This window comes from Pan paniscus, chromosome 7, assembly GCF_029289425.2.
Source record: "Pan paniscus chromosome 7, NHGRI_mPanPan1-v2.0_pri, whole genome shotgun sequence".
In the NCBI taxonomy this organism is placed as follows: Eukaryota; Metazoa; Chordata; class Mammalia; order Primates; family Hominidae; genus Pan; species Pan paniscus.
Window position 1 is genome coordinate 108394042 of NC_073256.2, and position 25967 is coordinate 108420008.

Sequence of the window (25967 nt, forward strand, 5' to 3'; positions counted from 1 at the left end):
GGAAACTTAAATGCAAGACAGTTTTATAAAGAAAACAAGGGCATTAGGGGGAGAGGAGGAAGTGACATATTGCTACACTACATAAAAGGACACCAACCCATACACTCCTCAGCTTTGCTCAAAGAAATCTCCTAAGAAAATTTCAGAGGGTGATCTTAACAATCAATAAAAGGGCATTAGAGCCAGTAAAACCCTGTGAATTTTTCTTCTAAGATTTGTACTATATAATTTTTAATCTGCCAAAAAAAAAACGCCTTCAATGACAGAAATATGCTCAAATCTACTCTTTTGGAGGCTTGGGAAGTGGAGGGACATGGACAGAACAAGCGGTGAGGATTATAAATCTAATATAAGAGAGACCATAAGCTCCACGAGGCCAGGGGCACATCTGGTTCGTCCACAGCTACTTCACCAGCGCTTGTCATAATGCCTGGTCTATGATGATGCTTACTAAATGTTTATTCAATGGTTGAATGAATTAATAAATCAGTGAGTCACTAAAATTTATTAGGCATATCTATTTGTCTTGGAAAAATAACACCAAGTATTAGGTTGCTGCAAAAGTAACTGCGGTTTTTGCTACGACTTTCAAAAATAGCAAAAACCGCAATTACTTTTGCACCAACGTAATACATTAACCCTACTCTCCTTGCAGAGGAGCTAAGGTTCTAGCAGGGGCGTGCAGCTTGATGGAAAACAAGGGCTTCTTTTATATAGAAGACAACTCTCTCCAAATAATGCACTGAGAGAGGTGAAGTAGTCAGGGGACACTGGCCTGGCCCACCAGATGAATGGAATCAATCCAAGAGATCAATAGAATGACAGATGCTGCAGCCTAATTGCCACAATAAACAGTGCTTCCTGGCCTTTCATTTCAATGTTCTATCCATTACTTCAGCCTTAAACTGATTTAGACAGATTATTTCTTGTACTTTTGGCCTTTCCCTTTCTCTCAGATTTTACCTCAAGGAAACATTTACTTGTAGCTCCATCTCCTCTTATATGGGACTTGTAATTCTGGAGATTCCACAGTTAGTAAACCTACAATAATTAGAATAAGATTATTAATTTAAATGATTAATAATTAGATTATTATAGATTAAACCTATAATAATTAAATTAACTTAGATTTATTCATTTTGTCTCTTTTCACTTTGGCATAATCATAGCTCAATACAGTCTTGAACTCCTGGGCTTAAGTGATCTTCTCACCTCAGCTTCCTCGGTAGCTGGGAATACAGGCATGCACCACCATGCCTATATTTTCACTTTAAAACAACCGATCACCAGTATCCTACCTATTTTAAATTTCTGCACTACATTTAAAAAGTCCACTGTAATCTCAGAACTTAGGATCATTAGATGTTGAAAGTCACAAAAATTCCTCATTTTGGAAAAGTCTTACTTGTTATCTAAACAATGGTCATTTTTCTCCATGGGGTTTTTCTAAATTAAAAAGCTTTTTTCCTCCATGTGAGCAGTATTTGTTAGGCCAGTAGTCCTTAATCCTAAAAAAAAACTCCCTCAAAGCTCCAGAATAGAACAATGTTAGAAATTCAAACAATCTTCGGAATTATGAAGTCTAATTTCTTTATTTTACAAAGGAGAAAACAAACCCAGAAATTCTGACTTTTTAAGGGTTATACACAACTTCAGCAAAACCAAGAGCTGACTCCTGTTCTGGAGATCGCTCCACAATAACAGCTGTCTCCTTTAATAAATAATGACTTAATACAGGGAAAATATTTAAGGACCAATGGGGGGATTTTTCTAGGAACAAGCAAACATCTGATAATGTAGATTTCTGGAGAATGAAATCTTGGTTAAAGAGAATTAAGAGGAAGAGGAGAAGGAAGAATCGGGGTGGGGGGGAATTAGAATATATTTTAAAAAGAAGAATCATTTCACAGTAAAAACTTCAGAGAAAAACGGACTCATAAAAGGGAGAGAATGATAGTTTATGGATCACAAGACATACATAATGATCTTTCTAAAACACTCAAAAGGAAGCATTATATCCTGTAAACCCACAAGTGATCAGATTACATTTCTCATCACATTTACCTAATTTATCTATTTTATGCCAAACAGCCCCTCTGTCTTGCTAATTCATCCTGGTGTATTAATCCATATTTCATCTTTTCTCAGATATATCCTCCAGTATTTTAAAGATTTAAATTGTTTTGTTGGATTGCTCTGACCTTTATTATCTCAATTATTCCTTTATACGTCTCCTCAATGACAATATTTGGCAGTTTAATTCACTTACTACATTAGCATCCTCTATATGCAGCCCTTCAGGCTCTTGACAAAGATGTTATATCAAAATTGAAAATGACGTCAGCTTAAAATGAGAGATATTTTACGATTATAAGAGGAGCAAGAAAAGTATAAAAGAGCAGCCTTTGAGGAAAGCCTGGCTTTTTTCTCCTCTAATTTTCATTGCAAGGATTCATTTTCCCTAGTATCTTTGTGCAGAATGTAGGTTAGGGACAGACTTAGCTTGGCCACTATGGGTTAGCTGCTTTTAGTGTCACACTTCTCCAGTTCAGTTCAATACAGAGCAAACGAAGACAACTTTCTGCTCCTCCCCATCTTTGAAACCAAAGAAAACTATTTTGGGGACTCAAGTTCTCCCAGAACAATGACATTCTTGGAAAAATTCATCTGGCTGAAGACAGGTTGAAAAGGAAATGTGCTAGTTATCAGGTTACTGACCCTCAGTTCCAAATCCACCTTTACTCTCTTTTGTGATGCTGGAGCAGGAACTCTGCAAACCACATTTTGGTTTTGTCAGCCGGCTCCAGGTTATGTTCTTAATAGGAGGTGATATTGGGAGGCTGCAAGGCTGGAGGAGAAATAAGGGACTTATTCCTTCTATTTGTTACCTGTTTGCTCCCAATCTGCTTGCTGTTTCTCTGAACATCACCCTAGGAGTATTACTTCACCCTGGCAGTGTAGTTCTTTCCCCTGGGAACACTGAAGTCAGTTTATAGTTTTCAACATTCGCCAGAACCAGCTTCCTGGTGTAGACCCCCACACCAAATAGCCAGTGCTCCTTCCCAAGGAAGGAGTTCAGAGAGTTTCTCTAGAGTTCAGAGACAACAGCACAAGCTAGCCAGTGCTTCTTCAGAAGTCATATTTCAGTTCTGCAGGACCCCTCCTCTAAGTTACTAAGTTTTAGTAAGTCCAATCTCTTCCCTTTTTTCCCATAGCCCTAGTGGTGGCAGTTGCTTCTTGCTACCTCCTTGATACCTTAGAGTAATATGTTTACCTTACAGTTACCTAGTTAGTAACTTTATACTTGGTTAATGATTCTTTATATTAAACTCCATTGTGTGGTTTCTATCTTCTGACCAATCCTGACTGATATAGAAATTCATATCAGAAGTGATCTCGGGAAACAATTCCTCAAAGATGGAATTGGAGAAGTGGTTTGGTGAACTTGAGCTTAAATGCTATGCCAAACTCCTTACCAATGGGAAATGGGATGGTAGTAATCTATGACACATGGTGCCATCCTGATGAATCAGATTATCCCCAGTAGTTGATTGTGATGTTTGTGGCTCCTTCACTTGAGCATTATGGTAGTAATAATTATTATATGGACTATGATGTGGATGGATCCTTATGAATGCATTGGGCCTCTACAGACAGAAAATGAGAAGCTCCGGTCTTTAAATTCTCAGCTCAAGTCATGGTTAGAGAACCAGGGAATGTCTATCTTAACCTTAAAAGTATCACTTATTTCTAATAAACAAAGAATTTATTGCTGGAAATCAAACAGAAATATTAATTGTGCAAATTGCAAAATTATAACATCAAGTAATTCCACAGCCTTACTAGGTAAATCCACAGCCTTATCAAGTTTCTCATTGAAAGTTGGGGCATTGATTGCAAAGAAGTGGAACTCTAAAACTTGGAATGAGACCAACTGATTGTACCCAAACAGAGCTGAAAATGTTAAACTCCTGAGTCACTCTGAACCTCCACTGCAAGTGGAAAATATCTTTCCTTCTTGTGCCTAAGCCTTCCCTTGCTGGAAAACTCTGTAATGCCCTTGCCTGAGGCAGTTGCCTTACAAGGGGATGACCATTCTTCTTAAAATCCACCATCAAGCCCTTTGTCTCAAGATCCATAACTAAGGTCAAATCTCAACATGTTTCAGAAGGGCAAATACAAAGTCTAATTCAGTAAGAGGCAGCTTCTACATAAAATAATTGCAACATTTTGATAATATGTATTTCCAGAAACCTGGAGAGTACTTGTGAAGTGGATCCTAAGGGTGTTAAACCAAAGAGAATAAAACACAATAATGAATTCAGCGAGATTTTCTGGATTCAATCTTTGTTTTAAAGCTAGAAGTAGCTTTAAACATTTAGTTAATTGGTTGATGAAGACTTGGTCTTACATTTAGTGAGGCTGAGATGCTAGAATATCCCTAGAATAATGCAGAAAACACAATCAAAGGCATACAGAGTTAGGAATGTTGAAGAGGATTTATCATATGAAACCTGCATATTCATACCTCACTACCTCCCCTGGGAAGGGCCAGAGCATACTCCCTTCACTAAGGCATCAATAAATACATTATTTAGAGGAGCACATGCATCCTGCTGTGGTTTCTCTCCAATGCGGACCAGACATTACAGTATGAGATGACCCCATTGAGATGTGCTGCCTGATTTCAATGAGGATGATGAAATCCTGGAGTAACAGGCCAAATAGCAGCAATTAAACACTGAATACAGGTGGGTGCATTTATTGCAAGAAGAAGTAGTGGATATTACAATATTTTGAGCCACAGGACTTTTGGCAGTGGCTAATTGAAATTAGCCTAGGATTGAAATGGATGGATTACCTGCAAAGATGTTGCTTGGTTGTATATCTTAGAAAAAACTCTAAGTATTTTAACCAGCAACCCAACTTTGGTAGCCACAAGAAAGAGAGAGTCACAATCTTTCAACCAGTTTCCAACAAAAGTAGGTTCAACATGTACTGTAAATCTTCCTTCAAACTTTCTGCAAAGAGACCTGAGGCTATTTACAAGTCTATTTACAAGACTGTGTACTGGGGAAAAGAGAATACCCAGATGGTTCAGGAATTACTAGAAACTGGTGGTTAAACAGTGCTAATTCCAGAGGGACTCAAAGCGGCTATCAAGTGATAGATGATGCCTTAGCCCAGATTCAACTCACAGTGGTCCCAGTAGATATGGGGATCCACTCTGAAGTTATTTTATTAGCTATGAATAATAAATTGGAACAAATATTCTTGGCAACCAGTAAAATGGCCAACTTTGTTCCCTGGCCCATAGGTTAATATAGGAATGGCCAAGTGGCAGTCCCTGGAACTGATACCAAAAGCAACACCACATCCCTGGGGAAATTTCAGAGCTTGGTGCCACTAGGAAAGACCTGTTAAGATGCAAGGATGGTGATACCCATCACATCTTCATTCCACTTGCTTATTATCTAAATTTGACTGCTGCTTCATAACTGAAGTGATGTGATAAGGCCGTTGTATGAGCTCTAGTGCCAGAGAAAGTCAAGAGTCTTTAGAATCAATATTTATTTTTTTAGGTAGGTGTTGAGAGAATATCTAGTGAATAAATCCCTTAAATTCTACTGTTTATCTGTAGCCCATGGATGAATCGAATTTTATTTTAAAATACAGAAATTATGGCTGGGCACAGTGGCTCATGCCTATAATCCCAGCACTTTGGGAGACCAAGGTGGACAGATCAAGAGGTCAGCAGTTAGAGACCAGCTTGGCCAACATCATGAAACCCCGTCTCCATTAAAAATACAAAAATTAGCCAGGAGTGATGGTGCACACCTGCAATCCTAGTGACTCGGGAGGCTGAGGCAGGAGAATCACTTGAACCCCGGAGGCGGAAGTTGCAGTGAGCCAAGATCGTGCTATTGCACTCCAGCCTGGGCTACAGAGTGAGACTCTGTCTCAAAAAAAGAAAAAAACAAAAAAGAAATTACTAAAGAAATCTAGGAATTAAACCATTAAAATGGCACCCCCACTGTAGCAAGCAGGGGTTACAGCCATGGAGTTCTTCCCTTTGTCATGTGGATGTTTCTAATGAGGACAAAGATCTGACCACATGCTCTGCTGGATCACTTCTGTCTTTTGTTCCCACATTCCTCCAGCAACCTGTAAAACTTTCAGTTCCTAAGTGACTTCATCATCACCATCATGACATCCTTCCTTATTTTCTCAGGCTATCATTCATTCATACAATCAATATTTGTTAAGTGCCTAAATGTAAAAGTTCATAGGCAAGGGACTATAGTAGAGCTCCCTGATGAGACAGGAATCCTATCTCCCTCCTTGTCTCTCCTTATGGGATCATATGCATAGATAAGTATTAAGATATGTAGTGCAAATGCTTTGGGAGACCGAGGCAGGCAGATCATGAGGTCAGGAGATCGAGACCATCCTGGCTAACACGGTGAAATCCCATCTCTAAAAATACAAAGAATTAGCCGGGCGTGGTGGCAGGCGCCTGTAGTTCCAGCTACTCGGGAGGCTGAGGTAGGAGAATGGCGTGAACCTGGGAGGCAGAGCTTGCAGTGAGCCGAGATCGTGCCACTGAACTCCAGCCTGGGTGACAGAGCGAGACTCTGTCTCAAAAAAACAAAAACAAAAACAAAAAGATATATAGTACGAATATGAGGTATTGTTTTGGGAACATATATATTCCAGCAACAGAAATTAGAAAAGACTGCATGAAAGAAAGGAGCCTCAGCAAATGTGTAGAATTTAAATGTTACAATTTTAAGAATCCCTTTCCTACTCATCTACCTATAGGAAGTAAAAAGTAGATCTCATTTGTGCCATTGCACTACAGACTGGGCGACAGAGCAAGACTCCATCTCAAAAAAAAAAAAAAGTAGATCTCATTTGGAAAAGACTATAAATGGCTAATAAGTGTATGAGGCAATGAGTATGGTCTTAGGGAAAAGTGTATAGATAGTAATAGATCTTCCATCTCAAAACAGGATTCTTCCTATTAATATCTTTATAGGCTGGAGTAATCAAGCAGGATGAAATAACATATGCAACTGCAAGGACCTATACAGAGATGTGGGGACACAGCCTAAAAAAATGGCTTTGTTAACATGTTTGAGGTACTAATCCAAGACAAACTTCACAAATACCAATAATATAATGTAGCCAAAGTTTAATGTATTTATTACATATTAAATTTTTATTAGTAATATATTGGCATGGCTCAAAAATCAAAATCATGTAAAAAGGCATATGCTCAGAATTGTTACTCCAACCCTTATGCCCATTCGCCAAGTCTTACTTCAGAGATTTCCACTTATGTTATTATTATGTATCCTTTAAGTATTCCTTGAGTGTAGCACAGGTAATATACACATATACATATTCTCATTTATTCCATCACTTACAAAAGAGAGTATGACTTATAAACTATTCTTCATCTCATTGTTTTTCCATTTTACAGTGTATCTTTCCATAACTGTATATAGAGTTTAATAATTTCTTTTCCAGCATCATGTTGTTTCATTCTATGGATATGACATGGCTTATTATGGTGGTTTTACAAAATAGCCACAACTTCTTTGGCACTGCTCCCATTGAGAGGTGAGGTCTTGAATCTGGGTATTTGTAACTGCTTTGACAAATAGAGGATGGCAGAAATGACATTATATTTGACTTTTGAAGCTGGGTCATAAAAGACCACATGGCTTCCACTTAGGTCATCTTATATTCAGGCATGTCTGATAGTTTTAATAATGACCTATGTCCTCATTAAGGGATGGTAGCAAATCCAAATACGACTTTTGCTGAGCCTGGCAAGGTATTTTATATAGAGAACTAGAACATGACAACCAAATTCTATAAACTTGGAAAATGCTTTTGTTACAAAACTTTAAAATAACTTTATATTAGTTTGTAAAATCCATACAGCTAATAGAAATCAATGTTTATTTGGATATGTCCAATGGTCTAAAAGGTGTCTGAAAATCTCACTTTAAGTCTACTCACTATCATTTCTCTATATTGTTTCTCCTCTGGATTGTCGGTCTTAGCACTTAATCTCTCAAACAATAAAATGTCATATTGTAACATGCCTTCTTCCAAATTCTCCCCCTGTGGAAATCACATGTTAAAAATGTCAAAAAATTCGGGGCTTTCTTGTACACTGTTTTAAAATCCTTACTACAGATTGACCAAGCCTAAATATCTCAATATGAGAGGAAGAAAAATTTTGCCATTGCCTTTAGAAGTAAATGCTTAGAATAAAATGCCCTAATCAATCATGCAGCACACACATGCAAATATATTCTACAGAGAAATAAAACAGTGCATGCTAGTTGGGCTTCTAATTTTTACAAGAGTCATGTAACATCCTTAATCTTCAATATATTATCTTTCTCATTTCTAAAAGCATACTGGAAGGAATAGCTATTTAGGTGAAAGAGGGACATTGGAAGTAAAAGAGTGAGATAAGAAAGGATAACAAGCATCTACATTTTAAATTTATAGATATATTTTCCTAAGTGTGTCCAGCTTCCTAAGAACAACTGTGTCATAAAATATAAAAGCCAAAGGTAAATTTATAGATATATTTTCCTAAGTGTGTCCAGCTTCCTAAGAACAACTGTGTCATAAAATATAAAAGCCAAAGGAAACATAATGCACCACTCCTTGGATAAATGTGGGAAACTGAGGCCCTGAGATGTAAAGTAACGATTCCAAGGCCAAACAGGTAGTAACTGGTGGAGATAAAAAGCCTCAGGTCTCCCAAGCCAAACACTACCTGGTGGCAGACCTTCTCTGGACTCTAAAGGGAGTTAGTTACACAATACTTGCACAATGCACCTGAAGTCCAGAAAAAGGAACCATGCTTTTTGCTTTTTTCACATTTGGTTGTTGTGGTTTTTACAGAAGAAAAGGAACTCACTTTACAACAGCAACTGGAAAAGAAAAAATCTAGAAAAGTTCAAAAGCAACATAAACTCCTTTGCACACCCCCATTACCACCAAAAATTTTTCTAAAAAAGCACAGAAACCCTCATAAAATAACAGAAACAGCAGGAAGAATGTATTCCTTTTCAGGAGCTACTATGGAATGCCATTCCCAATTTATTGAATACCTCTTACTCATTAAAAATGAAGCACAGGCCAGGCGCGGTGGCTCATGCCTGTAATCCAAGCACTTTGGGAGGCCAAGGTGGGTGGATCATTTGAGGTCAGCAGCTCGAGACCAGCCTGGCCAACATGGTGAAACCCCACCTCTCCTAAAAATACAAAAATTAGTCAAGTGTGGTGGCAGGCACCTGTAGTCTCATCTACTTGGGAGGCTGAGGAAGGAGAATTGCTTGAACCTGGGAGGTAGGAGTTGCAGTGAGCCGAGATCACGCCACTGCACTCCAGCCTGGGCAACAGAGTGAGAGTCTGTCTCAAGAAAAAAAAAAAAACAAAGAAAGAAACACAAAACACCTGAGCACAAGGTGTATTCAGGGTTACCTGCTTTTCCCAAATGGAAGTATTACAGTTTCCATTTAGATCACTTCCCAGATAGCTGTTTATTGCCCTCAAAGATAGTTATGAACATCCCTCCTGTTAACTTTCTTCTCCAATATCTATATCCATCTAGCTAACATTTGTATGCATTTGGCAAACCTTCCAAAATTTTAACAGAATGCTCTACCCTACAAGTTTTACATTCTTGAAGAGTCTGCATAGTCCTTGGAAACAAACAGGAAATTGAGAGCATCGTCTCCCTCTCCAGGAAAATGCTACTGTACATTTAATAAATAATTGTTGAATGAAATTTGCTCTCCAACCCCAAGTTTTCTCAGACCTCAGATTTGTACAACAAACTGCCTAATTCACATTTCTAATTGAATAACTAAAGGTATTGCAAACTCCACATGACTGAAACAGAATAGTGATTTCCACTGTTCTTCTCCCACCTCCCAAACACATGGCCAACTCTTCCTCCTGTTTGCCTATCTCAGATATAACCTTGTACCTACTTAGTTGGGTCATTTTTGGAGATTTGTGATTCCTTTCTTTTCACTGACTCAACCCATCAGCAAGTCCTGTTTAAAATACATCCTAACACCAACCACACCTCAGTGCTTCCATCACCTGTACCCTTGTTTAGATCACCATCCCCTGTTGCCTCTTCTGCTCTAACAGCATCCTGATTAGTGTCATGTCTCATTAGTCTGTTCTCCTCCACATGCCAACCAAGGGTGATTTTTTTAAAAAGTAAAGTGTTTTCATGTCTCTCCTTTGCTCCAACCTCTCCATAGCTTCTCATTATCCTCAGGACATAATCCCTTCTTCAGCAGGTGGAATAGAAATCTCCCCTGGGCTTCCCTCATTTACACCTCACACCTCCTCTACCTCTTCTGCTGTCCTCTAAGTCACCATGCTCTAACCCACTGTCCCTTGTTTTTGTTTATTTATTTATTTATTTTTGAGACAGAGTCTCACTCTGTTGCGCAGGCTGGAGTACAATGGCACAATCGCAGCTCACTGCAGCCTCAAGCTCCTGGGCTCAAGAGATCCTCCAGCATCAGGCTCATGAGTAGCTGGGACTACAGGCATGAGCCGCAGTGCCCAGCCTCCTCCTTGTTTTTAAAATAGCAAGTGTTATACTTGCTGTTCCCGTTGCCTGGAGCACTCTTTCGGTAAATCTTCCAAAGGCTGATCCAACTCATGTTTCAGGTCTCTCGGTGATTGCTATCTCTGAGTTGTCTTTCCTGGACGCTCATCTCAAACATTTGCCATCCAAACAGTTACTCTCCACCCTCACAGGTTGCTTTATTTTCTTCACCCTCTGAAATTATAACGCTTACTGTATGTATCTCTCACAGGAATGTAAGCTCTCCAGCATCTGGAATACTGTAATAGGCATTCAAATATTTGAAAGGATGACTGAATGAAACATTTCTTGATTAATATTTTAAAGATGCTCAGTATAGACAAAAGGAAATGTGGGCATTATAAAACAGAATAAAAGAATCCTGGAGCCTGATGCCTACAGAATAATAACAAAAAGACTACAACAGCAAATGAGCTCACCACCATACTGGAAAGCTAGAAGCAGATCTATTTCACCAATGTGTGGGCTCTATTTTTCCTTGATGAGGATGTGGCCTCAGTGAAGCAAATTTTGATTCAAGAACCATTTTGAAAAAAATTCCCTTAAATGGAGCATTAGCATTAGCATAGCACAACAGGCTTCTCATATTTGCCAAGGCCCTGCTTGCTCAGTATTACAGCAGGTGAACACTCTACTGGGGCTTGGGGGAGCTTCAGGAAGCTGCTCTCAAATATCCTGCATCCTTTTCTCCTCATTGTGACAATCTGGCTTCCAGTGGGTTTCCGAATCCTTGGCAAGTAAAGTGAGAATTTAATCTAGTCTTACAATGGGTTGTGCATGTGGTAAGAGTCCCTGGATCTGTGTCATCTCTTCCTGCCAATCCACAGACAATCTTATACTCTGCAAGTATGCAGGGAGACTCAGAAATTTAAAAGACTGCCAAAATGTATTCAATCTCTTTAATTCAGTAAAAGTCTAGCCTAGTGTAGAACATAGTTAAAAATGAACTAAGACCTTACCTAACTTTAAACTAAGACACTATCTCTAACCTTAGATTTCTCCAGGTATAGGACATGAGAGTCACTAAAAATAAACCTATTTACTGTAGGATTTCTAAGAAAGCATAAGAGTACATATTAAATGATATGTCTCAAAACCAGGAGTCAATTTATTTTATTTTTCTACTCACTGAAAACATTTTCTCAAGCAATTTCAAGATTACATGTTTTTTAAAGGTGAAAAGGATATGGCAATGTCTTCTAAAACACAATTATGACAATTATGCTTCATAGAAAACCTAAATGAGTTTCAGAGTAAAGGAATATTAACCTTTTCATTTATGTTAAGCTGCTTTGAGGTCAGTTTGCAATTAAAATAAAGGTACATTGGAATATTACATTAGATGGAAATAGATAATTCTTCAATTCTTTAAAAAGAGCTTGAATATAAACAAATATAAACAACTGTCACTAAAGTCCCTAATGATCTCCATGACACTAACTTCAAAAGACATTTTTGGTCCTTATCATCTTTGCTCTTTCTTAAACTTTTGCACGAAGACTCCTTTCTTGAAGTATTTTCTTGCTCTTGACTCTGTGATATTATCATCTCCTGGTTTTTGTCACCTTGCCGGCAGCTACATTCACCTTCCTCTCCCTAGTCATTAAATGTGAAGGTTTTTCAAAGCTTTGTCCAGGCTTTCTCCTTTTCTTAGATTACTCTTTCTCCCTAGGTTATCTCACATGGAGCGCCTCAAAGTTTTTCACACTGTGGTACACAGTGAAAATGACAATATGTGTATGACATCTTAGAACTGGAGGTCTCTGGGCCTGGTGTGGTGGCTCATGCCTGTAATCCTGGCACTTTGGGAGGCCAAGGCAGGCAAATTGCTTGAGCCCAGGAGTTTGACACCAGCCTGGGCAAGCTGGTGAAACCTCATCTCTATAAAAAATACAAAAAAATTAGACGAGTGTGGTGGCTACTCAGGAGACTGAGGTGGGAGGATTAGTTGGGCCTGAGAGGTCAAGACTGCAGTGAGCTATGAGTATACCACTGCACTCCGGCCTGAGCAACAGAGTAAGAACCTGTCTCAAGAAAACAAAAACAAAAACAAAAAAACTGGAGGCCTCTGGCCTGAAGGCTTTAATCACTACCTTAGCACATGTATGTTCCATCACAGCACATCTTATGGTAGGGCCCTGGGAAGTTCTGAATCAACATCCATGTATTTAGCTATCACCAATATGCAAATAACACACAATTTTATATATTCAGCCCAGGTCCCATTTCTTAGTCCTAAGAAACGAGGACTAAGAAGAGATATGACAACCGAATCTACACTACAGGTCCCATTTTGCCAGAAATAGGATCTGTAGATCCAATTGTCACATCTCTTCTTGGATATTTGAAAGCATCTGAAATACATCATGTCTAAAACTAAGTTCATTATCCGTGTTCCCCAAAACTCGGTCCTCTTCTGGTGTTCTCCGTCTTCTGGTGTTCTGGTAATCACACCATGACGTTGCATAGCCAGAATTCTAGGAGATACCCTTGACACTTCTCCCTCACTTCCATGTGCAATCCATCATCAAGCCCTGTTCAATCCACCTCCTTAACATCATCCTTCATCTCTCCATCTCTACCACCACCTGAGTCCAAGCTACTGAAATAGTTCAGTTAAATTGCCCTAATTATTACAATAATCAAGGAAGTCATCTATTCTTGTCTACTCTAGCCAATCCTCTAATTCATTCTCTAATCTATAGAGTGGTTTAAAAACTAATAATAAAGATTTAATCCAGTCATCCCTTTGCTTATGGCAATATTCCTTAACACGACCAACAATATCCTGGATGGGCTGATTCATATTCATTATTCTGGTCATCTGTTGCTGCAGAACAAGTTGACCACATGTGGTTGTAGTAAGAATTTGGCTAAGGCTGGAGTCATGTGAAGGCTCAATTGAGCTTGGCATCCAAGATGGCATCTCCCTTCACATGTCTGAGGGCTGGTCAGGCATCTTTCTCTCTACGAGGCTAGTTTCAGGTTCCATAAAGCATGGCAGTCTCAGGGTGTTCCACTTCTTACATGACAAGTTACTTTCCCCAGAGTGTACTTTACAAAAGACCAAGATAAAAGCTGTAAAACCTCTTCTGACCTACCCTCCAAAGTCATTCAGCATATTTTCTATCTTATTCTAGAGGTTGAAATCAAGTCATGGCATCAGCCCAGATTCAAGGGGAGGAAACTGAATATCAGAAGACATAGTTCTTTGAAGGGGAAAGAGAGTCTTGGGAGAATATCCACCATACCTATCTCTCCAGTCCCATTTTGCAGTGCATTTCCTATTGCTGTTTCCATTTTAGCCACGTTGGCCTTCCTTAAGTTCCTTGTATTTGTCATACTCCACCCTGCTGATGGCTTTGCCAATACTGCTTTCTTTGCCTATAATGGTCTTCCAGTCCACCTTTTGCCAAGTTAACTCTTGCTCAACTTTCAGATCTCATTCAAGCATCAAGAAAGCCTTCCCCGACTCCCTCAACAAAATTAAATCTTAATTTATACTCTCAAGGTATTGCATGTATTTCCAGCACTGTCTTCATCACCATTGCATTTTGCATCTGTTTGTGTGATTACATAATTTATTTCTCAATACCCCCACTACACTGGAAGAGGAGCCATGTCTATTTTTCTTCTCCTACCACAGATTTGGCTGGTACTCAAATATTTATTTGCTGAATAATAAACTAAGTAAATCAAACTGTCTGCCTCTGTATAACAAATTATTATTTTCCCTTTATGAATTATAGTGAAGTATATAATCCCATTTCCATATTGAATACATAATTAGACAACCCCAGATATAAACAATTTTCACAGAAAAAATCTTATAAATTCAAAGGTCATATTCTTTTGTTATATCCTAACTACAAAATTAGCAGATGTATAAAGGAATCAATTAATACATCAAAACTGTGTAAATTTTGTGGTATTTCTTCCAATCTCCTTTCAGATGAGCCTAAAACTCTCTTTAATTTTAATTTCTATACCTAAACAAAAACTGGCAAGTATATTAAACAAAGCACTGTAAGTAGGAGAGAAGCAATTTCCTATGCATGAATCCAATACTGACAGTAGAGAACACTAGACGTGCTCCACTTAGAAACCAACATGGATTGTTACACAGACCACACATGATTTTTCTTGTGCTAAAACCAAACACACAATACTAACTGCTCCCTGCTACATTATTAATAATCTGTCTAGAAATAAACACTCCACCAACTTTCAACCTGAAATGGACTATTTCATCTTGGAGGTGGGAACTAACATTCCTGTACTTTAGAAGGTAAAAGAAAGAGAAAAGGGTTAGATTGGAGAAAATATTCACTAGTTATAGCTTTTAACTTCTTTTTTTAAAAAAATAAAAGTCTGAATAATTGTAAATGGGATCATGAACTAAAATTCATTATCAGAAAGTGCATTCTATTTCTGATTGAATTCCAACTGTCAACCCTAATGGTTTTCAACTACCAAAAACATCTGATTTAGTGATAGAATTTTTTTTACAATCTGAAATAATTCAGCCATGTATTTATTTATTCTTTCTCCCTAATACAATATAGGCTTCATGAGGGTATGGGATTGATCACTCTTGTTCCCTTAGAGCAGTGTATGGCACATTGTGCTTCCCAATAAATTAATAAATGAATGAATAGTGGTGGTCTTCCAGATCTTGTGTGTTACTCATAATATTTATTACAATGTTTGTTACTTATGAAGAAAAATATTCTGTCAAAATGCAAATAAAATGCTTTTACCTCTCATTTATGCTTCTTCCTTAGTAGGTGTTATGTCATATGAAATTAAGAGTTTCTCTAATCATCTAACCTGTCTCATTCACCAATTAAGAAAAAATGTATTCTACCATAAGGCAGAAGAAGCTTTTTGCTAAGTCATTGAATTTCTCTGGTTGTTAAAAGTTTTCTACAATGACACTACTTTTTCTCAGTGGCTGAACTGGAACTTATACTTGTGTAGTTTGAGGAATCTTATTAGGTTAAACAAATATATGGAAAATAATAAAGATGTCTATAAGCCGGTCCCTGAGTGCAACCATTTTTAAAAAATAACTTATCCACTAGTTGAGGGCACGAAAATAGGTTATAGGACAAATACTTAAATTGAAACTTTGTCTCCTAATAAACCGCCAAACATTTTGCCATAAAAGGCTGACTTGATGAAGTTGAAACATTCATTAGTGAGTGTTTAAGTCTATTCTACATAATACAATTTAGATAACAGTAAAATATTCATATCAAATTGGCCCATTAGAGGAAATTCTCTTGCCTGGTGTCCTCTGATACAAGTTTAATGCTGACCAACAAAAATGACCTGTAGGTTTTCTGTGGGCAAGTCTCTCTCTGTACCTTATTTCTCAAGCCATGGCTCACACTGAATTATTTACAGCTAAGCATCTTTTTCCTTTGTTTTTCTTCTTGTTAAGTATGGATTAAGATCTAGATAGTTTATTTTGAAGTTACAAAATGTTAAACAGAAATTTTAAATACTAAGCAAGTTCAACCTGCTCTACATCAGCTCTAATTCCAGACTTGAACTTAAAAACTTGTATTACAAGAAACATTACCTATTTATATTTTCAAAATCATTAACTTTTGCTTCCTTGGGTTTTTAAACTTTGTTCATATTTAGCCAAAAAAAGAGAGAGATGCACTTAAGGAACATTTGCAAGTGCCATTTTGACCAATCTTTTCACTAACCTAAGTGGGTTTTTTTAAGTCTTGCCTTCCATTTTCTTGTAACGCCTGACTCCACCTTATTTATTTACTATAGTAATCAACTAAAAGGCTTAGAACAATGATTGTTTTTTAAATAAATCGAATAGTATGGTAAATAGATTTCATATTTCTCCAGATCCCATTGCATTTAATCTTTTTTTATTCTTCTTGAGAAAAAAATAGAAATATATGTATTATTAATTTGGGTTACTTTTTGAAAGTTAATTTCAATCTCACCCAGATATGTGTTAAAAATATCCCATCTTCCCTTCTATGAGAAGTAAGGTCCTTCCTTCTCATTCACAATTAAATCTAACACATACTCCTTGAAAGTAGGAGTAAAAAGGAGGGGCAGGAATTTCAGACATATTAGGAATATTGATTAACTGTATTCGTTTTGGGTATGGCAATTCACTGAGTGAACAGAGCACTGTTGGGTGAATGGTAGCAGAAGCATATTGTTCAAGCTAAAGCCCTTTCAAGGACAGATGCCAAGGTGAGCAATACTCCTGGTTTCTCAGCAACGGAAAAGGATTTGTGAATGATTGTGAAAGATTTGCACCACCTCCTAGCTGCGCTTAGGGGCTGTTCTGAAAACAGCTAAGCAGAGCTTGGGAAATTCATGTCACATACTGTAGCCCTGGGTAAGAAGTGGTGAAATACACACACAAACCATCACCACCACCACCACCACCACCACCATCACCACCACCACCAGAAAAACCCTGCGGAGAAGCTATCAGGCAGGCGGGCTTGCCTGGGAAGGCACAGTCAGCATCCTTCCTCAGCCCAAGCGAGAGGCTCACCTCCACCTCCAAGCTAGAGCTTCCAGGTCTTTATCCTTCTGGGCGTTTCCTTGCAAATCTACTTCCTTGCAAAGTAGAGGGATCTACGCTGGGCTTACCTCTGGGGCTGCTTTCTTGCAAGTACGGTGGGGCGGTGGGAGTGACATTTCCGGAGTGGGATGCTGACAGCAGAGGCGAGCGTTCGTCCACCCCATCAGCAGCCATGACTGCGGCAGCGGCGGGGCCTGGGGAGGCCGAGCCGGGGTTGCGGCCTCGGCGGAGTGGTGGCTACTGCTGCTGCCGCTGCTGCCGCTGCAGCCGCTGCTGCTGCCGCCTCCGGGAGGGCCCGGGATGTGTCACAAGGCAGGAAGCAGGGGGAGGGGAGGGGAGGGTGCAGGACCGGGAGGCGGGGGAAGGGAAGCGCGCTGGGAGGCATGGCTGGGGGAGGGGAGGGGAGGGAGAAAGAAAGAACCCGCAGAGTGGGAGGAGCAGGAGTGGAGGAGCGGGAGCCTAGCCAGCCAGAGAAAAGGGGAACAAATTAGGACCAACTGGGAAATGCGAGGAAAGGAAGATGCCAAGTAACTGAAAGGGGGTCGAGAGTAAATGGGATAGAGAGGGACAAGTCCTTTGCTCTAGGAAAGACGGATAAAAAGCAGCCTGAAAGGGGCTAGCGAAGAGGAAAGGCCTGTGACTTGATTACAAGAAAACTGGAGCAAAAGCAGATTATCAAGTTTATCTCCCCTAAGGAGGAGGAGGGACTGACTCTTTGCTGTCAAACTTTGCAGCAGTTATATAAAGAAAACATCTTCCTAGGGTTATCAATTCCTCTAGGGTTTTTTTGTGGGAAATCAGTTTTCAACATCTGTTATCTAAGAGAAAGTAGATCTTTGCGGAAGTGTCAGCATTCCCTACTTTTCCTGATTGATTTTTTTTAACAACAGGAATGTTGGCCTGACCGGTTTGGAACTCTGGTAACAGTACCTTTTTGGAACTATGCAGTGTGTTGCCTTTTACAAGTTTCATTTTACAAAATAGGTTGTCATCTTAGTTTTGGTTTTGTAGCCTATTGTCCCTGACACATATACAGTAAGTAGGTTTATGAATAACGTCAAACAACGAAAAACAAGTTTCTTGAGGCAAAAGTTTTAAAATAATCGTTTACTTGTAAAACAGAGTTAAAACACAAAAAACCCTAAGCACTGACAAAGATTCTTTGCTGGGTCAACCAAGTAAGGTTTCTGAATCTTATGCTGGGCCCATCTGCACTTCCTTATAAAATCCAGTTTTAGCAAAGAACCCTACTAACTTAATTTAGCAAGAAGCCCCATTCTCAATATTGATATTTGATCAGGTTCCTCATCCTCCAGCATCCCCCATGTGAGGCCTGAACTCCTGTTCTGTCTTCAGCAAGAATCCCGTTTGCTTGGTTTAGTCAGAATCCCCCTTATCCCTGATATTTCCTTGGTAATTTTCCATCTACTGCCCCTGTCCTGCATGCTCCTAGGCTATAAATTCCCACTTGTCCATGCTGTATTCAGAATTGAGCCTAATCTCTTCTTCAACATGGCAAGACCCTGCTGCCATGGTCCCTATACCTATCACTATAGCCCTAAATACAGTCTTCCTTAGCATGCTTTGACAAGAATCACTGAATAACTTTTTTCTTTAAAAACACAGTTCTTGCCATGTTTTATATGTTTTTCTTTTATTTTTTCTTTGGTGGTTTGTCATATTATCCAAAAGTATTTTACATGAATATGAAAACAAATTAAAGTTTTGAGGCCAGGCGTGGTGGCTCACGCCTGTAATCCCAGCACTTTGGGAGTCCAAGGCAGGCAGATCACCTGAGGTCAGGAGTTCGAGATCAGCCTAACCAACATGGAGAAACCCCATCTCTACTAAAAATACAAAATTAGCGAGGCGTGCTGGCGCATGCCTGTAATCCCAGCTACTCGGGAGGCCGAGGCAGGAGAATCACTTGAATCCGGGAGGCGGAGGTAGAGGTGAGCTGAGATCCTGCCGTTGCACTCCAGCCTGGGCAACAAGAGTGAAACTCCGTCTCAAAAAAAAAAAAAAATTAAAGTTTTGAACATGTCTAAATAAAAATGCAATAGAAAAATAGTAATGATCTAGGATGATAATTTTTCTGCAATAATTTTTGAGTCACTCAAAAGAAACATTTATTATTCATTTACTAAGTCTAAAAGATAACTACGACATGATCTCAATCCTCAAGATGCCTGAGAGAGTCAAAAACAAGTGGAAAATGAGGCTAGCTGTAGATTTCAGTGAGCATGAGGCAAAGCAGAAGTTAGACATATGAAACTATGTTTCAAATTACATTAGGAAGGATCCTCACTCTGCTTTCTAAAGATACATTCTTTCTTCCAGAAAAATCCACTTAGGCATCAGCTGGAAATCCTAAGGGGAAATCAAATAATGATGTTTGCACTAGCGCAGCATCTTTTGTGGATCAGTAGCATCAGGATACAATACAATATAAGGATCCCTATATGATATAAGGGCATTTCTAGGTCTCCAGGAACCTGGAAAGTACAGAATCAAGATGTAGCACTTCCTACAAAAGTACCTGTAATTTACAAAAATGAACAGCAGTGTTTTTATAACTGCAGCCTGGAGACTATTGAGTTAAAGAAAATTATAAGAAAAATCAACAAAATCTTACTACTATAGTATTCTGTCGTGTTACCTGTCACACTCCATTGTGACAACTCCAGCCCCAACCAAATTTCTGAGGTCAGAAACCTATCTATCTTATTTATAACTAGATCTCCAGTATCTAGCACAATGCTTGGCACATTAGTAAACACTCAATATTTGTCAAATAAACAATTGAGTGAATGAACAAATATACACAGTCCCAGAATCTTACTAAAACAAAATGTTTGGCACAAAAAGATTAAGAACATTTCTTGGCATTTTGATGAAGATGACAGTTTTGCCATCTGACTGATCAATTTTTTTATTCCATCATACCTCTACAACTGTCTTCTTTTTTGCCCATGTAATGATCAGTATAAAGGTTTTTTTGTTGTTGTTTGTTTTTTTCTTTACTTCATTATATGGTTTCTCTACTGCAGAACTCATTTGAGGCTCATGACAGTTACTCTTCTTACACTACAAAAGGTAGTAGGTATACTGAGATTATATTTGCAGCAATCTCAGCTTCCACAAAAAGCAAAAGGCTTTTATGAGATGAGTACTACTTCATTCTAGGTTAAAGATCATACTATGGTTTATGGTTTCTCAATAGTTGTTAAATAATACTCATCAATCCAAGGTATTTTTATGATTATGATTATGATACTTTGCCATCTCTATTCATGAGATGAGCTAATGTGTCTATTGGAATAAAAACACTCTATAAACAGATAATATGTGAGATCTAATGTACTTAAGCTGTTGTTTCAGTGATCTACTGCTAACAAACCATACCAATACTCAGTGGCTTAAAACAACATGAGTTGTTATTTTCTATGATTCTGTAGTTGATTGGGTGGCAATTCTGTCAGACTTGCCTGAACATTCAGGCAGCAGCATTCAGCTGGCAGGTTTGCTGGGGGCTAGGCTCAGCTGGGAAATTTGGGCTTACTGGGCAATTCTCTTCATGTAGTCTTTATTCCAGACTTCCTCATATACCTCGTATTCTCAGAACACTATTCTAAGAGGATGATGGTGGAAGGTAAGAGACCCCTAAGATCTAGGCTCTGGTTCTCAAACATCGCTTCTTATCACATTCTCCCACCATCAATGGCTTTCTCAGCCTACCTCCTGCTTGGAAAAAAACAAGCACCTAGAGGCCTCGTCATGATCAAAGGAAGTCACAAGGCTGGTGGAGGAACAGATTCCATCACTTCAAGTGAAGAGTAGCAATGTCACAATGCAAAGGGGTGTGGAACACAACAAGGCATGATCCACTGGATGCTATTATATAACAATCTACCATAGTCTGCCCACTGGTCACTGTGGTTCACATCCCCCTCACAGGCAAACTACACTTATCCACTCCCAACACCCCAAAGTCTAGTTTAATCACTAAAGTCAACTTTATGTATCTTTCACCTAAATCCAATCCAGGTGCAGTCAAAATTCCTGGAGGATAATTCCACAGGTCCAGCTCCTTGCGTACAGCATCTGTTGATCCAGAGACCTGTGAACTAAAAGGACGAAGCATGTGCCCTTCTTCTCTCCCAGCCGTCTCAACCCCCAACATTTAACAGTGGAACAAGAACAGGATAACAACTGACAGAAGAAGGGGGAGGGGGCATTCTGAATAGAAGGTACATAGAACACACGGGACCACAGAATTCTGAAATCCACTTGGGCCCATGTCACCAGCTCTTTTGACCCCAGAGGCATGGAATGCTTCCTTATTAGGGCACAGTCTGCCTCTGTTGCTACTCCTTTTCCTCATCTGTTCCTATATTTGGCTCTTGGCCCTTCCCACTAAGTCTGGTCTTTTTCATAAGAAATGGCTCCTGTTTGCAGCTGCATACCTTTCTCAGCCTGCCTCCCCGCAAAGAAAGTTGGGAACCCGGAGGCCTCTTTTCATTTTGAACTGCCTCTGTCCCTTTTAATCCAAATTGATACAACTTCCTTAGAAATGTGTAGGCCTTTCCAATGAATCTGAATGGGGTTTACCTCATGCCCACAAAGCCACAAACATAATATTTTTTTTGAGACAGGTATTTCTCTATGTTTGGGTCACATTTGAGGCCCTTCAAATTCTTAGATGCTCCCTTGTCTATTTAAGGAAGTCTCCAAGTCACTACTTGAGTCTTTCAGAGGTCTTCAGGGAGGGTTTTACAGCCATATCCCTGATTTGAACTTTATTCTGAGGCCATTTCTTACATCAAGAATCTGTTGCTGGATGAAAGACTGTCTTAAGCCCCCTATATTTCCTCTAAATTCAATTGCAAACTGAAAGTTCCTACTTTAGTTCATTTCTGTGGTTGGCAAAATAATGCCTCCCCAAAGATGTCCATGCTCTTATTCCCAGAACCAGTGAATATTTTACCTTACTTAGCAAAACGGATGTTGCAGATATGATTACAGGGTGCAGACCTTCAGATGGGAAGATTATCCTGGATGATCCTTGTGAGCCAAACCTAATTATGAGTCTTTAAAAGCTGAGAACCTTTCTCAGCTGTAGTCAGAGGTATTCACAGGAGAGATTTAAAGTGAGAAAATGACTCAGCCTACCATTGCTGGCCTGAGGATGGAGGAAGAGATCAAGGAGTATGGGTGTGCTCAAGAAGGTGGGAAAGACTTTCAGCTAACAGCAGCAAGGACATACAAATGTTAGTCCTAGACCACAAAGAAATGGATTCTGCAAACAACCCAAAAGAGCAAAGAAATAGATCTTCCCCTAGAACTTCTAGAAAGGGACATAGCCCCGCTGACACCTCGATTTTAGTGCTATAAGAGCCATGATAAACTTCTGACTTGCAGAACTATAAAATATAAAATTTGTATTAAGCTGCAAAATTTGTGGTAATTTTTATGGCATCAACAGAAAATGAAAACTTTCTCTTAAAATACCTTATTTAACACAGCTAAAAGAAGCTAGTTGTCGCTTTTAATTTTCTACATGGAAATTACTTTAGTGAAATCAACAAGTTCATTAGGAACATTTTCTATTTTCTAAGTTACTACAGGCAACAGTTAATTGGTGCACCTCTGTTTTTCTAGTCTCCAATAGCAATTTCCTCCCTACTCTTCTAGTTTCACATACTCCTCCTTAGTATTGTTCTGTGCCTGGCTCTTAAGACAATGCCATATACTTGGGGTTTTGTTACAGCAATATCAATTTGCTACATTTATCTATTGCTTTGTACTTTCAGTGCCAACTTCTAGTGGATTTATCTGTTGCTTTCTATTTTTAGTACAATGTTCTGTTTTATTTATCTATTGCTTTATAAGAATCCACCATCCTAAAACTTAGTGGATCAATTGTCAATGTACTGTTTTTTTTTTAATAATCATTAGGGTTAATCAGGTAGTTTTCTGCCAAGTCTCACCTGCACCCACTTAGGCCAATGCATTCAGCTGGTGGATCAGCTGGGGACTGATCTCAGCCAAGAAATCTGGTTGGCTGAACCTCTCTTTCCAAATGCAGTTTCATTGTGAGTTTCTTCATTGCATGACAGTCTTGGGGTAGGGTCCTTGGAGGCCAAAGGCAGTTGCTGCAAGGCTTCATAAGTCCAAGGTTTTGGAACGCACATGGCTGCATCTGCCACATTCTATTGGTCAGAGAAAGTGACATGGACAGAGTATATTGAAGCAGTCGGGGATAAACTCAGTCTCTTGATGGAAGATGTGGCTATGTCACTGGCTATGTCACATGCAAAAGGGCACGGATGCAGAAAGGTGTGATTCCTTGGGGGCCTTATACAGTGATCTAGTCCAGCTACAAACATGTCATTTAAGAAAAACATAGAGAATGACAGAGGAGAGGTCTGTACGGAACACTATGCTTTTGGAAGGAAGTTTAATATGAAATTCTACAGTCAATATGAGAAGTATATTTTCCAGCAGACAGAGTAATAATCCTGAGAGAATAAGGCCATATTCAGGAATTTAAAAGGGCACAACATTTTGCAGGAATAATAGAGGAAGGTTGAAGGCTTAACTGTAGTCACAGAAGAGTCCAGGGAGGAAGACAAAGGGCTAGAGCCAGTCAACAGCCCAGAGCAGCAGTAGAGAAGCCTAGTGAAAGTTAAGGTATAGGTGTGGAATAGAACTAGAAGAGATCCTGTTTCCCTGTATTATTTCCAAACACTTCGAGGAAAAGGCAAGACCACATGGTTTCCTCCCAGGTGAGCAGTTCTTCAGTAAGAGGCATCATGGGAGTTCTGTTAGTGTTGATGTTGCAAGAAAACTTAAGAGGTCAAACCTACGGACTTTGTCGTCCTGAGTTCCAACCGTTTGTGTTCTTGCCAATCCTTTAAATACCCATTCAAATGCCAGAGTTGAAATTATGTTCTCCCCTACTATAGTTGCATGACTTTTTTTTTTTTACCATGATAACATCATTTTAAAATAGCTTTATTCTATTTGACACATATACATGAGCAGAGACTACTTGTTTCTTTGTAGCATCTAGCACAGCACCACACACATATGTGGTGCTCAGTAAAGGTTTTTTTTTTTCAAGTAATTAGTCCTAGGTTGCCTCTTATTGTCTCAGTTTCATCAGCAAATTTGAAGTAGCTGTCCTGCATCTCACAAGATGCTAATAAGAGTAAAATAAAATAAAAGCTCTGCAAACAATTCCAAAAAAGAAAAGAATGGAATGCAAAAGAGTGAAATGCAAAGTTCAATAGAGGACATGTAACTTGAAGTTGTATGAAACTTTCCCTGTTATACAAAACATAGCTAGGATCCAAAATTGAGGATGGAACCCCATATACTAAATCAGCAGAACTAGCCCCTCAATAACCACAATTACCTCAGTCCATATAAACAGGAGAATAGGAAGGAGGTAAACGGGAATTACTGGAGTCATGACTTTTGGCTTGGGAGGCACTGCTATGGCTTGCTCCTGCCCCTCCCCAAAAAGCCAAGTGAGACAGACTCTAAGGGAGTCACTGGCAAAGTCTGGGGGTGTCTGAAAAAAAGGAAAATCAGCACCTAATTTTCTAGTTATACATTAGGTTAGGACATAGGCTAGTCAATCTTCTGAAAGTCTATGTGAATAGGAAAAAAAAACAACAACTCGAGAATGATGGCAGGGCACACAGAGGCCGGTGGTTCAGCTCAGCTATCACTTCTGCTTTGATGAGAGCATACAAGTTTCCAGTAGGCAAAGTGAGCACCACAAAAAATAGCTGCACTTATGCCATCATGCTGACACCAACAAAAAAGCTAACTCTTGGGTGAAATAACCAGCGACAAGAGCCCATGGAGTATACCAGTAAATGCAAGGGCCTTGGAGGGTTAGATGAGGTGAAGCAGGACGCTGTGGATTGGGAAGGCTTTGAAATAACTCACCTTTGTGTCTCCTCTATAAATCCAGTATTTGAGTGCCTGCCATTGAGAGGGCATTGCCAATGGACAGTCATTATTGGCCCAGCAATTAATGTCAAACACAGGAAAGAAGACTTCACTAATGGCCCAATGAATCTTTCTGATTCATCCTTGTGTCCGCTCACTGGAGAAGCTAGAATATCCAAGAGGGAAGAAGAAGCTGAGAACCAGAGGCAAAATATATTGTCCCCAATGTAGGTAATAGGAAAGAAATAAAAAGAAAATCATATCCTCCTTCCCTGTGTTAGGTCCCTCAAGCCACAGTGCTAGAAGTTAGCCACAAAGAGAAAATCTTCAATTTGCATAGGAAATTTGATTTTTAGACAAATTGTTTGTTTTGGTTTGCTTTTGTTTTCAGCAGGGTCTCACTCTGTCATACAGGTTGCAGTGCAGTGGCATGATCTCAGCTCACTGCAACCTCCCCCACCCTACCCCTGGGTTCAAGTGATCTGCTCACCTCAGCTCCTGAATAGCTGGGACTACAGCCTGTGTGACACCACACCTGGCTAACTATTTTTGTATTTTTAGTAAAGATGGGGGTCTCACCACGTTGCCCAGGCTGGTCTGGAACTCCTAAGCAATCCACCTGCCTTAGCCTCCCAAAGTGCTGGGATTACAGGTGTGAGCCACTTCACCTGGCCAACAAAGTGGGTTTTTAATCACTGAAATGGACTGGGAAATTATAGAATTTTCCCAAGATGTGATAATGTGATAAGATATCTGCTACAG

At 39.3% G+C, this 25967-nt stretch overlaps 1 protein-coding gene and 1 long non-coding RNA gene across 2 annotated transcripts in view; one reads left to right on the forward strand and one right to left on the reverse strand.

The window, feature by feature from the left end:
• PIP4P2 (phosphatidylinositol-4,5-bisphosphate 4-phosphatase 2) overlaps positions 1-17675 on the reverse strand; it is a 46701-nt gene extending 29026 nt beyond the window's left edge. The window contains exon 1 of the mRNA XM_034966331.3: positions 17309-17675. Coding sequence (XP_034822222.1) covers positions 17309-17414 — 106 coding nt within the window. The 5' untranslated portion in view covers positions 17415-17675. The remainder of the gene's footprint in view (positions 1-17308) is intronic.
• Positions 1050-25967, forward strand: part of LOC134730990 (uncharacterized) — a 43137-nt gene continuing 18219 nt past the window's right edge. The window contains exon 1 of the long non-coding RNA XR_010112987.1: positions 1050-17236. This is a non-coding gene — a long non-coding RNA (uncharacterized LOC134730990). The remainder of the gene's footprint in view (positions 17237-25967) is intronic.